Source organism: Centroberyx affinis, unplaced genomic scaffold (assembly GCF_046629955.1).
Source record: "Centroberyx affinis isolate AG114_WGS23_722 - 3 ecotype Tasmania unplaced genomic scaffold, CSIRO-AGI_Caff_v1 ptg001272l_1, whole genome shotgun sequence".
Lineage (NCBI taxonomy): Eukaryota > Metazoa > Chordata > Actinopteri > Beryciformes > Berycidae > Centroberyx > Centroberyx affinis.
In genome coordinates, this window is record NW_027279781.1 from 246460 (window position 1) to 258113 (window position 11654).

Below are 11654 nucleotides of genomic sequence, written 5' to 3' on the forward strand. Positions count from 1 at the left end.
TGGATATCACCAATTAGTGCTGTTCAGTTCATTCCAGGGATTATTTTGTAATGAAGTTTTGCAAGTTACTTGGTGTATGCCTAATATTTTCCCTAAATCTGTCTCCACTCTAGGCCTTCTTCAGTTATCCTAGATTTCCCAGAATGACTTCAGACCTCCAAAAAAGGGGAATGAACCAAAGCTATGGAGTGAACAGCATTCAGCTGTAGGTGGAGACAGCAATAGTAATAGCAGTAGCATAGGAGCAAGAGGTTTTCCAGGAGAAAAACGTGGAGAATTCCGCTTTGTGGCTGCATTGCATTCTGGTCTATTGAGGCTACTGTCAGTGGAGTAATTGGTCTCTTCCCCTTCTACCATAGATTTCTCCCTGCATGACTGTTGAACATCGGTGCAAAATGTTGAGTCTAGAAAGAAGCCCTTTGATTCTGAGACTGACATCAAAAGCTGATGTTTACCATCAATGTTAAGATTTTTTTTTTCTGCTATCAAACTCCACTGTAGCTGCACAGGAAATATCTTGATGTGATGTCACAGATTATGATGATGCTTCCAATTTAGCATTTGCAGTTTGTCGAGTGTGAAAATCTATAATTAAAGATTTAAAAAGCACAGGATCCTTATCCCCAGCCTGCATGTACAGTAGGTGTTAGTGAATAGCCTATACATTCAATGGACACAAAAGGCCTAGGTACAAGCAGGATATGCATGTACAAGCTTCACCTCACCTCACCTCACCTCACTCATTACCTGTAGTCCTGAGTGAAGTCCATAAACTAGTAGCAGGAGTGGAAGATTAATCTCTGTACATTTGAGTCAAGGCCAGTCCCTACCTGCTCATGTAGAGCTGGGAAGCAACTGAATGCAAATATTTGCTTAAAACCTATCAATATGGATGTTGAGTTAGGAGAAACCTTTTTCCCCAGTTCCAGAAGGAACCTCAACTGTCCTCACAGCTGACCAACCAGTCTGTGTGGTCTGAGTATTCAGGTCATAAAAAAAAACAACACACAACAAACAACAGCTGATCAGGAAACACAATACATTGCTTTTATTTCTTATATACAAATATGCAAAACTTAAGTGTTATGGAATGCAAACAAAAACAGTATCAGGCTCCATTATTATAATCAAAGTTTTCCAATTAATTGTTACATCTTTGTACACATTACCTGTACACATCAAAAACTCATGCATGCTTTTTTTAGAGTCAAAAAATTAATTCAAAGTAAGATTGCTAATATACAAAGTTTGCTACAAAAGTAAGAGCATGGAGCTCTGAGGTTCACATGAAAGACTTTCTTCATCTTTCCCATGCCTGACCCACCACCGTGGCTTTTCTTTTCCTCCTACAAGGTTCTGCTACCTCTTCAGTCCGTTCTGGGCTTGCTTCAGTAATGAATCAAAGTCCAGTTCTTCAAACCTGCTCTTGGTAGGAGCCGGGTCCACATCTCTATTCGAGTCTGAGGAGTAGATGGAAAGTTAGATTCAATATAATGTTAAACATATCCAGTCACAGTCTCGTTTCCACAGTAAAAATACACTCACTGAGCACTTTATTAGGAACACCTTACTAATACTGGGTAGGTATCGGCTTTCAGCTCAGTGTCAACCGGCTAACAAAGTGACATCCGCCTCAAGGTTCGACGTGTTGCATTCTGAGATGCTTTTCTGCTCACCACAGTTGTAAAGAGGTTATCTGAGTTACTGAAGCCTTTCTGTCAGCTCCAACCAGTCTGGCCATTCTCCTCTGACCTCTCTCATCAACAAGGCGTTTCTGTCCACAGAACCGCCACTCACTGGGTGTTTTTTGTTTTTCGCACCGTTCTGTGTAACCTCTAGAGACTGTTGTGTGTGAAAATCCCAGGAGATCAGCAGTTTCAGAAATACTCAAACCAGCCTGTCTGGCACCAACAGCCATGCCACGGTCACTGAGATCACATTTTTTTCCCCATTCTGATGTTTGATATGAACATTAACTGAAGCTGCTGAACTGTATCTGCATGATCTTATGCATTGCACTGCTGCCACATGATTGGCTGATTGGATAATGGCATGAATAAGCAGATGTACAGGTGTTCCTAATAAAGTGCTCGGTGGTAAGTGCAAGTTGCACAATGGAAAGTCCAGTGTGATGTTAATTCAACCAGTTTATTCACATTTCAGGAATTAAATCATTATGGTTTCTGCCTCCAATGCGGCTTACAAAAGTAATGGTGACTGTGCTTCAATGTTCATAAACAAGGAGTGAAAGAAATGAAATGCACCCTGCTTTTTTTCCTTGTTTTAGACTCTCACCTAGATCAGCGTAGTTCGACTTGCAGAACTGTCGCCTCCCACCAAAGCAGATGTCAAACGGCAGCTCATCAGGCCTCCGCACTTTGTTGCCGTTCTCAATGGCTGCAAACGCGTCGTCCATGTTGTAAAATGTGACAAAGCCGTAGTTGTCGCTATGGGAACCAAAGGTGCATGATTTGAATAGTGATAAATGAATGAATTGTGATGCCAAAAAACAAAATAAATAATACACTGTAAACCCGAGAAAACATTTTTACTCCTGTGTACTTACCCTCTGTCTCTGAAGTGAAGGGAGACACATTCTACCTCTCCGAAGAGAGAGAAGCGATCTCTCAGTTCGTCGTGTGTCATAGACCGGCGGATGCGGCCCACATACACAACCCTGCGCTCATCCTGGTAAGAGAACATTTTTGTCAAGATTATTATCATTACTCATTAATGGATAACTAAAAAAAACAAAAACCACAAACACATCAGCTGACAAGCCAATAATCTTAAACTCACTATGGCTCTCAGTTTTTGAATCCTCATCTCATGCTGTCTCTTGCGCCGCCTGGACTCTCGACTGCTGTTGCGATGACAGGTTGGGCTGAGAAAAGGAGGGAGGTTGAGATTACACATTTAGACTCTGTGAAATTTACATTTAAGCAGTGCTGGGTACCGATGGTCTGTGCTTTTTTGGTATCGTCCAAATCACTTCGGTGCTACAGACTAAATTTTAAAGAGTGCGTAAACACACTGTTTTCAGCCAGTCTAGGTATCAAAAGGTACCATTTTGATACCAGTATCAAATTCAAGGTACCTGTACCGAAAAGTTTCAGACAATAGCCAGCCCTACACTTAAATTCCCCTTTTCCATATCCAGATGTCTACCTGAACAATCACCTACTGACCTGTACACATCTCTCCGCTGCCTCCTTCGGACCCGAGGAGATGGTGATCGGGACCGGGACCTGGACTGGGACCAAGATGTGGATCTTGACCTGCTAGATCGTGATCTGGAGTAAGACAACCTGTACCGCCGGGGTGGGGAGCGAGAAACGGAGCGAGAGGGGGACGATGAGCAGGAACTGCTTTCCGAACTGTTGCGATGGAGCCTGCAAGACAGACTGAGAATGAGACTGATGGAGACATGGAAAGACTAAAATTGGAACAGGAACAACAGATGATGAATACCTCTTCCTTTGCGGAGAGCGAGACGAGGAACTGGATGAGGAACATGAAGATGAGGAGGGAGAGCTGGAGCTTGAATCAGAACGAGGGGACGTTCTCCGATATCTCCTTGTCACCCTCTTCTCCCTCCCTCTGCCAGGAGGGCTGGGGGGAGGAGTCGGGGGACTGCATGGCTTTGTTCTGTCTTCCTTTGCATCACCTGCAAGACCACACTCATGCTCTGGCATGGCACCGTCTGAAATAGGCAGGGCAAGGTCCGTCTCTGGTCTAGTGCTTTGGTCCTCGGAGAGATGCTGCCGCACACACTTCTCAGAATTATTAACGGGCGCAACAGCGGTGTTAACCTCACAGGTTGTGGTGTGTTTTTTGCATTCAGAAGTGGTACTTGAGTCACGGGTCGTCATCTGCATTTTATGTGTGAGGTTAGAAATATCCATAGGGGTAGAAGTCTGAGTTTTGCTACATAGAGTAGCACTTGTAAGTGAACGATCCACAGGCGCACAGTAATCATGGTCTGAGGATACAGATAAAAGCATCTCAGAAGAGGTTTGGGTGGCAGAAGACTTTAAGGGACTATTGTGTGTCCTCTTGGACGGTAGGGGACGGGGGTCAATTATTTGAATGGCCTTGGATGGGGGAGTTTTAGGTGTTGCAGGCTGCTTCCTCTGGAGGGCTAAAGAAAACAGCTTCCGCTGCTGATTGGCAGGGGCGCGATCCTGAGTGCTGAGGATGATATCAGTGCTGAGAGGCTGTGGTATGTCTACAGACTCCAACATTTTAAGAGGTGGCAGAATCCTGAGGGTTTTTGAAGTGCTGGGCATTTCTGAAGTGCTAAAAGATTCCTGATTTTGAGTCTCAAGAGGTTCCACAGATGATGGTCTGAGTATCTCTGGTGCTGCAGTTAGAGTTGTGTCAAGGTCCAAGTCTTTGAGCGTTTGCAAGTTTGGAGACTGTGGTGCATCGACCAGTTCTGCAATACGAACTGGATCTGGTCCTGAACTGCAGAGTGGTTTTTCAATGTTCAAGAGGCAAGCACTCAGCAACCCAAGCATTTCTGAAAGGAAAAAACAGACCCTGAAGTAATTATTCACAATCATACAAAACCCTTCTACACAACATATTAGTTTCTCATATGTCCATCAATTTACAAAAAAAAAAAAAAAAAATCACATGGAAAACCAAATATATTCCTGACCAACTTTACTTGGATATACAGTATGAGATAACCTTTTTGGCTAAAAAGGAAAGAAATTCATGACTTGAATTGGTTGAAAACTCAACACTGACTATAGTAAACCAAACATTTGGTTTAAAGGAGGATGTCAGTGTTGCCTGATTTAGCCTAGTTGCAACAAATTCTTTACATTCATCAAATTTATACAACACAATGACTGACATATTAACTGCAATAAATGAAAATATTTACAAAGCCACATATTTGTGGTCCCCAGATCAACAGGAGGGCAACTGAATGAAAATATTAGCAGCACCAGTGGCGGTAAAGATTTGTCTGGAGTCCTGTCAATCGCTTACCCACAGTGCTGCTACTGCAGCTGCTCTCCAAAAGTCTGGCCTGATCACATGCTTCAGAAATGTCTTCAGGTGTCGCATCCAGGTCACTCTCACACTTATTCTCATCTTTGGCTGGAAAAGGAAGGATGAAAAGAGACGCAACAGGTGAGCTTAACTAAACAAAGAAATAATAATAATAAATAATAATAATACATGACATTTATATAGCGCTTTTCTCGGTGCTCAAAGACGCTGGACCTCAGCCTCCAACTAAACAGTACAGTATATTGGTAGTCTGATCACTCACCTTGTGTCTCCTCAAACTGTTCCAGCAGGCTCGTCAGATCAGGGGCTTCAATCCCTGAAACAGAATAAAACACAGACAGACATGAAAAGAATGCTTCGGAAATAATCTGTTTCCCTCATTTCTCAGTTATCTCTTTTTCTCAGTGACATTTTAATTTCCTCAATATATCTGATGAAAAACATCTAGCTCATCTACTGCTTTCTTCAAGTCAGATTCCACAGCTATGACAACATCTTACCTGAGTCGCCTGCAGGAGTCTGTACTGTACAGTTAAGCTGAGGAGGGGATGGTGGTTCCTCAGGGGGAGAAAAGCAGAGGAGTAACCCTGTCAAATTCTCCTTCACTGGGATGGGAGCGTTTACGGGAGTGGGTGGCTGAGTGGAGTATGGCATGGAGGAAGGACACTTGGTCTGTCTCATCAGATCTGGGCTTGGCGACTGAGGAATCTTTGGCAAGAGTTTGGTTTCTTTTGTGGGGCTTTGACTGTGTTGTCGAGGCGGTGGTTTCTTGCATTCTGAAATGGATTCAGCTTGTGTTGCGGTAGGACACGGTACTGGAGATGAAGACAGAAGCTCTTCTTTTGAAGGTTGCTTTGAAAACTTATTTTTGACTTCCTGAAGCAGAGTGGTGCTGTCTGGGTTAGGATCCTGGTGTAGTAACAACACCTTGGACTTTGGCTCTAGAGAGGATAGCTCTCTGTTAGGATGCTGGGTTGAGAATTTCTTCTGGATCTCTTGCAGGAGTCTGGTGCTCTCAAGGCTGGAATCTCTGTTAAGGAACACCACTTTGGGTTCTGGTGAGGAGTGGGTGGTAGATGGCGACACTGGTTGACTAGTCCTGTCACTAGGTGGCTGGGTAGCAGGCAGTGGGAGGAGGACGGGATTAGGGGGATCACTACTGAGCAATGTTGGTTTCTTTTCTGGACTTTTCCTGTTTTCAGGTGCATTCACAATCGGGGCAGCTGTGAGGCTTGAGAGTGGACTAGCAGGTGAGAGGATTTTGGATTCAGTTCTTGGGCGTTTCAATCCACCATGACGTACATGATTAGATGGTTTAGTCTCCACAGGGTCAGGCCTGGGTGGTAGCGAGACACGAGAGGATGAAGTTTTACAACCAGAAGTTTTAGATCCACTGAAATGATCAGTACCAACTCCGGTACCAATTGGATGATTGTGTGTCATCTTTGGTCCCCATCTGTTATGTCTCTGTCCCTGTAAACCAAGTATGGGAGTCAGCTCTTTGGGGGGCTCAGAGAGGGACGGCCACTTGGTGGTGTAGTTCCCCTGTTTCTCCACCAGGGGCAGTCTCTTTTGGCGCAGCTGTCTATACTGCTGAAGGCTTAGTGATTTGGCCTTGGTCTCGCCTTGTGGCGGCAGAACAAACGGAGCCTCAGTTACCTCCGCCTTGTCACTGTTGATTTCTGAAGAGGCTGTTGTTAGGTGCTCAGGTGCTGGGCCAACTGGAGTTTCAGGTGTTTTTGTGCTGGTAAGTGGAGCTGAAACATCCATTTCACATGTCTGCTCAGTTATTCCGCTTACCAGCTTTTTTACATTGGACTCTTTTTCCATAGGTACATCAAAGGAAGCCACCTGAACAGGGCCGAAGCTCACCTTTTTCTTCTCCTTGGATGGCTGAGCTCTGGATGAGTCCCGATTCAGCAATACACTCTTCAGTAGTTTGGCGTCAACTCTTCTTTCATCTCCCTCCTCTTCCTTTGTCTCGTCATCAGATACATCAACATTTATCTCCTCGTCACTGTCCCCAGAGGGCTTCTCATACTTCCATATCTCTCCCTGAGAGGATAATGTGTGGTCTTTCCTCAGTTTACCCCAAGAAGAGGTCATTTTTCTGGGTGTGCTCACCCAGTCCTTCCCCTCCTCCTCCAAGCGCAGCCTGAGACAGTATGGGTGCATAATATTCACCAGGTTGACTAGAGATGTTGAGGTGAAGACCTCAATTTCAGTCTCTGCTTTTTTAGGTCCCACTTCAAATGAATTTGTGGAGTGACATGATTTCTGACTAGGTTGTATGAACTCCAGTGGCAGGCTGTTGCTCTCTCCTTTGCTCCCATCTTCTCCATCACTCCTCTCTGTGAATACTACATTCAGAGATCTGAGTCTAGGTCTTCTCAGTCTGTCAGCAATGGATTCTTCCTAAAAAGGGGGAAAAGAAGAATGATTTAAAAATCATGAGTGTCTAATATTTTTATTCTCACAGACCTTCTTTATTAGGGTTAGGGTTACACTTCTCTGTAAAAAGGTGTGCAGCCACTTGTTAGACATACTCTGACTTTGTATGCTGACCAATACATATATGCAATAAAGAAGCCATAATCTAAGAGCTGAGTCCTGATTCCAGCACAACAGCTGATCACGCTGATGATGGCTTCTAGTTGAAACGCATTCGTTTTTTGCCCATAATAAATTAGAAGATTATTGTTCTGTGAGTGCCGGTGTTCTGTTTGTTTTGATCCTTGCCACAACCGTGCACCCGATACATTGTTTAAGATTTGGAGTTGTGCACACTGCCACTTTTTACTATATCCAGCACAACAGCAGCATCAGGTTTTTTGTTTGCAAGCTAACAAAGCTAACTCAGTGAAGCTTATCCCACAGACACAAAGGTTGCAGTGCAATGTTTTCGTCAGCCATGTTGAAAAAGGAAGCAACATCACAACTCGGCTAATTCCTGTTGCATCTAGAATTCCGATTTCCCTGACTTGATCGTCCGACATGGACTTGTGTTCAAGTTGTGCTTTCTGGTGGGAAAGTCATATACCCGATACTTACTGAGGAGGGTGACAGGGAGGAGGACTTGGGGGAATAACACACAGGATCCCTGTCAGGTGCAGCTCCAGCTAGACTCAACAGCCTCCTCAACTGAAACAAGAAATGGATGAGAAAAATTAACAGGCGCAGACGCTATAAATTGGCCAGGTGGTTCACTCTCTTTTATCAACACTGGGGGTAACAGACAGCCAACCACTTGGTCTGTGTGATCATTTTGAGAAAGCATTTTTTCCACCCCATTTCCACAAGCAAAATGCTTATTCACACCAGTTAGTAGATCAGAATTGCCACTGTTTTTTTTTGTTTTGTTTTTTTTTTTACACATGCGACTGCATTAACACCACTGCAAACGCTTAGTAAATAAAGCCCCATGTGTGTGCCTACCGGAGAGTTGTCCCTGTGGTCCTGGTGTGTGAGGAGCTCAGCGTCCGGCAGGGTGTCGAAGGGAGACAGAGTCCCGTCATCGTCCTCCACACTGTCCAGTATCTCAGAAAGGGCTGACAGCAAAGTAGTCTCGCTCTCTTCTTCCACTCTGCTCTTATCCTGAAAAACGGGGACCATATTAGAAACTTACCCACTCACTTACACAATGAATCAAGTTTGTAATTCATCATAAAGTGACTCGCCACATAGATATAAAGTTAAAGGACAATTCAGGTGTTTGCCAGTGTGTTTTGCTTTTTGGGTTTGACTGCAAGTTTTGCTTGGCCCCTTTGGATTGTATCTGAGAGCTGGACTCACTGCAAACTGAAAGGAATGTAGCTCTACAGTGAAGTAATTTACATAATTTTGAACTAGGAAAATAAGGCCCAGGTGGAAACAACCAGAATTATCCTTTAAGTTTCAGCTAATGTCAGGCTTGTTAACCATCCAGACAACAGATAAAACAGGAGGAAAAGTCTGCAGAAGTTTAGACACTATCCCTTTGTGTAAAGATGTAATTTGATTGGTTAACAGAGAGTGTATGGTGATCTTATAAGGGACAAAGTGTGAGACCAGGCAAAGACCAAAGAGTTTATATTCATAGTATTCCCATGATGTCACATGCATTTCATTGGCTGTGTTTGATTTGATTACAATCACTTGTTCATTTATTACAATCACCTGTTCATTTATTACAATCACCTGTTAGTTTCCTACCAAGATGGCTGTGTGGTGATGTAGCCTAACAGAATACCATCACCAATAACTCAAATGTTTCCATCTCAAAAAGTTACTGGCCATTGTGACGGGTGACCCTTAATGATTTATCAACTAAACACAAATATCATGGGCATTTGGTGCTTTGCAAATGTTACCTCGGACCCTGAAGAGATTTGTGAAAAAAGGAGGTGTCTTTTAGCTTTGTAATGTACAAATGCCGCGGCCCTGAAATGTGAACCCATTTGTTTCTAAATACACTGCAGACGTCGTTCGGAAGGGTCGACAGCGGTGAAGAAGAATGATGCGCTGCAATTCTGACCTCTGAAGTAACTGTGGAGTCTTCCAAGATGGCCAGGATGGAGCGGTCCATGACAGACTGTGCGTCCATCTCCATGCCTTCCACTTCCCCTTTGGTCAGGACCATCTTCCCATGAGAGAGAGAGAGAGAGAGAGAGAAAATAAGATCTTATTACCTTATCCATCTCATGTCAACTCACATGCTGACACCAACAACTGTGCATATGTACACACCCATGCGCACTGGGCATGGCCTACTTGCGTGAGCCTCTCCCTAGGTGTGACCACATGCTAGGACAACGGATGCAATATGATAATAGTTTGAGATTAATGTCTGTTGTGAACATAAACAGGAAAAAATGCATATTTTGACAAGGCATCAAATATTTCTATGAAAAAAATAATATGGGGTGGCCTAGATTAGGCTTAATCCATGTTTGTGAAACTGAGCATGAGAGTGCATGGGACTGAAACAGGGTGTCTGCAAGTTTTATCAAATTAAATATTAAGACTTTTGAGGATATTTTTTAAGTCGATTGGAATGACATATGAAAGCAACTAGATCTGTTAGGTCTTTAGATGCTTTCAGTTTCTGTTACAGATCATACGTGACTGGGCTCATTTCTCCCTGGAAAAATAAATAAATAAATAAAAAGCACACCAAGACGCTACTACATTTTACCTCTAAAACTGAATGTAAGACTGAAAATAGTTCAACTGTAATCAAGACCTTTTAAGGCCTGGAGTTTCGATAATATATTATTATTTTTTAGACATTTTAACACATTCAGGACATGTGGGCACACTGGAATGGCCAATAAAAATAAAAACTTCATGCAGAGAGGAACTTGACTGTACAATCAACAAGTGTAGTTAAACCACAGGAAGGCATTGTTCCCAAAGGAGAGAAAATTAAGCTCCCCAAGTATCTTTTTTTAAAGAGAGCAAGTTTACTAGTGAGTAACCCTAACCCAAACCCATGGGTACACGAGGCTGTAGAGGCGGGTCTCAACCTGCACACCATCTGTGGGAACCAATCACACACTTGTTGTAACAGAGCTCTCTGGGCCTGTAACAATAAAGACAGATATTTGGCCCAAATGTGGCTGCATGGCAGAGTCTCCCTATGCCTGCCTGGCTTAATCTTGAAAATAAGCTTGTGCCAGGACAAAAGGAGAGTATAATGGGGGTATTAAAAGTAAAAATGAAAAAGGGACATAGTAGGAAGCAGGACACTGACTTGGCTGGTTTGGACACTGATAGCTGCTCCCTGTGGGTGCAGCAGTCTCTTCTGAACATCTTGTTCCAGAGAGAAAACTAAACGGCAGAACTCCCCGTCTGTTTGAACCGTGTAAATTACGAATGGCAGAATGAAATGTAAACATGTGTGGAGAGGTAATGTGATAATATATAACTACATAAAGCTATTTTCGTACCCGGATAGTACCGAGCACGTTGATTCATTGACCGAGCCAAGTCCCTAATCACTAACCTCGGTAGTACTACACTAGCCTGTTAGCCACGTGTCGCCATGCGCTCACATGGCCCTCGCGCACCCATAAAACCCCTCCGATACTTTCGAAACCCATTCACCTGCATTTATTTTGATGTAAAATCAATAAACATGCAGCAAACTGGTACCTCGTTGAGGGTGTTGCTGGTCAGATATTCGGCGTTACCGGCATTTAAACTCCTGTCTTTGCCCCTTCACCGTGCCGCCATCTTGCTGTTCCGCACATGGTCTGCTGGCAGGAAGAGACACGTGTTCGCCGGCGCAAAGCACAGAACCGACCTGGAGTCAGTTTGTAACCACAATCTGCTTTTCTCTATATCATAAGCAGATGAGACAACATCCGACCCCCGGTCAGTTGTACATACATCTCATCTGTTCATGTAGACTATCAGTGAGTTTTATGCTCTCTTGTACACTGTAATTTTATATTTCTGCAAACGCACACATATGCTAATAGACTTAATAGGTGACAGCTATGGTCTGTGATTGATGTCACCTATTAAATAATGAAGGGTAGCAGTTTGATAGAAAGGGTGCACTCGTTTAAGGGCGCCCGTACCCCGGTCACATGACAGGCGGAAACCGGCGACCAGGGCGGAGCATTCCGTGGCGGCGGCAAATCAAC

The 11654-nt window shown here is 43.7% G+C and overlaps 1 protein-coding gene across 1 annotated transcript; it reads right to left on the minus strand.

Annotated features, from left to right (window-relative positions):
• Nucleotides 1-1050: 1050 nt before the first annotated feature.
• LOC139648903 (peroxisome proliferator-activated receptor gamma coactivator-related protein 1-like) lies at nt 1051-11283 on the minus strand. The gene is made up of 13 exons (XM_071525153.1): nt 11158-11283; nt 9539-9643; nt 8461-8619; nt 8077-8166; nt 5526-7440; nt 5288-5341; nt 5002-5112; nt 3472-4522; nt 3189-3392; nt 2800-2884; nt 2567-2688; nt 2296-2447; nt 1051-1460 (listed from the first exon to the last, which is right to left on the minus strand). Exons 2-13 carry the CDS (start codon nt 9641-9643, stop codon nt 1360-1362), a joined length of 4149 nt encoding a protein of 1382 aa, XP_071381254.1. The 5' UTR covers nt 11158-11283; the 3' UTR covers nt 1051-1359.
• Between the last annotated feature and the right edge of the window lie 371 nt (nt 11284-11654).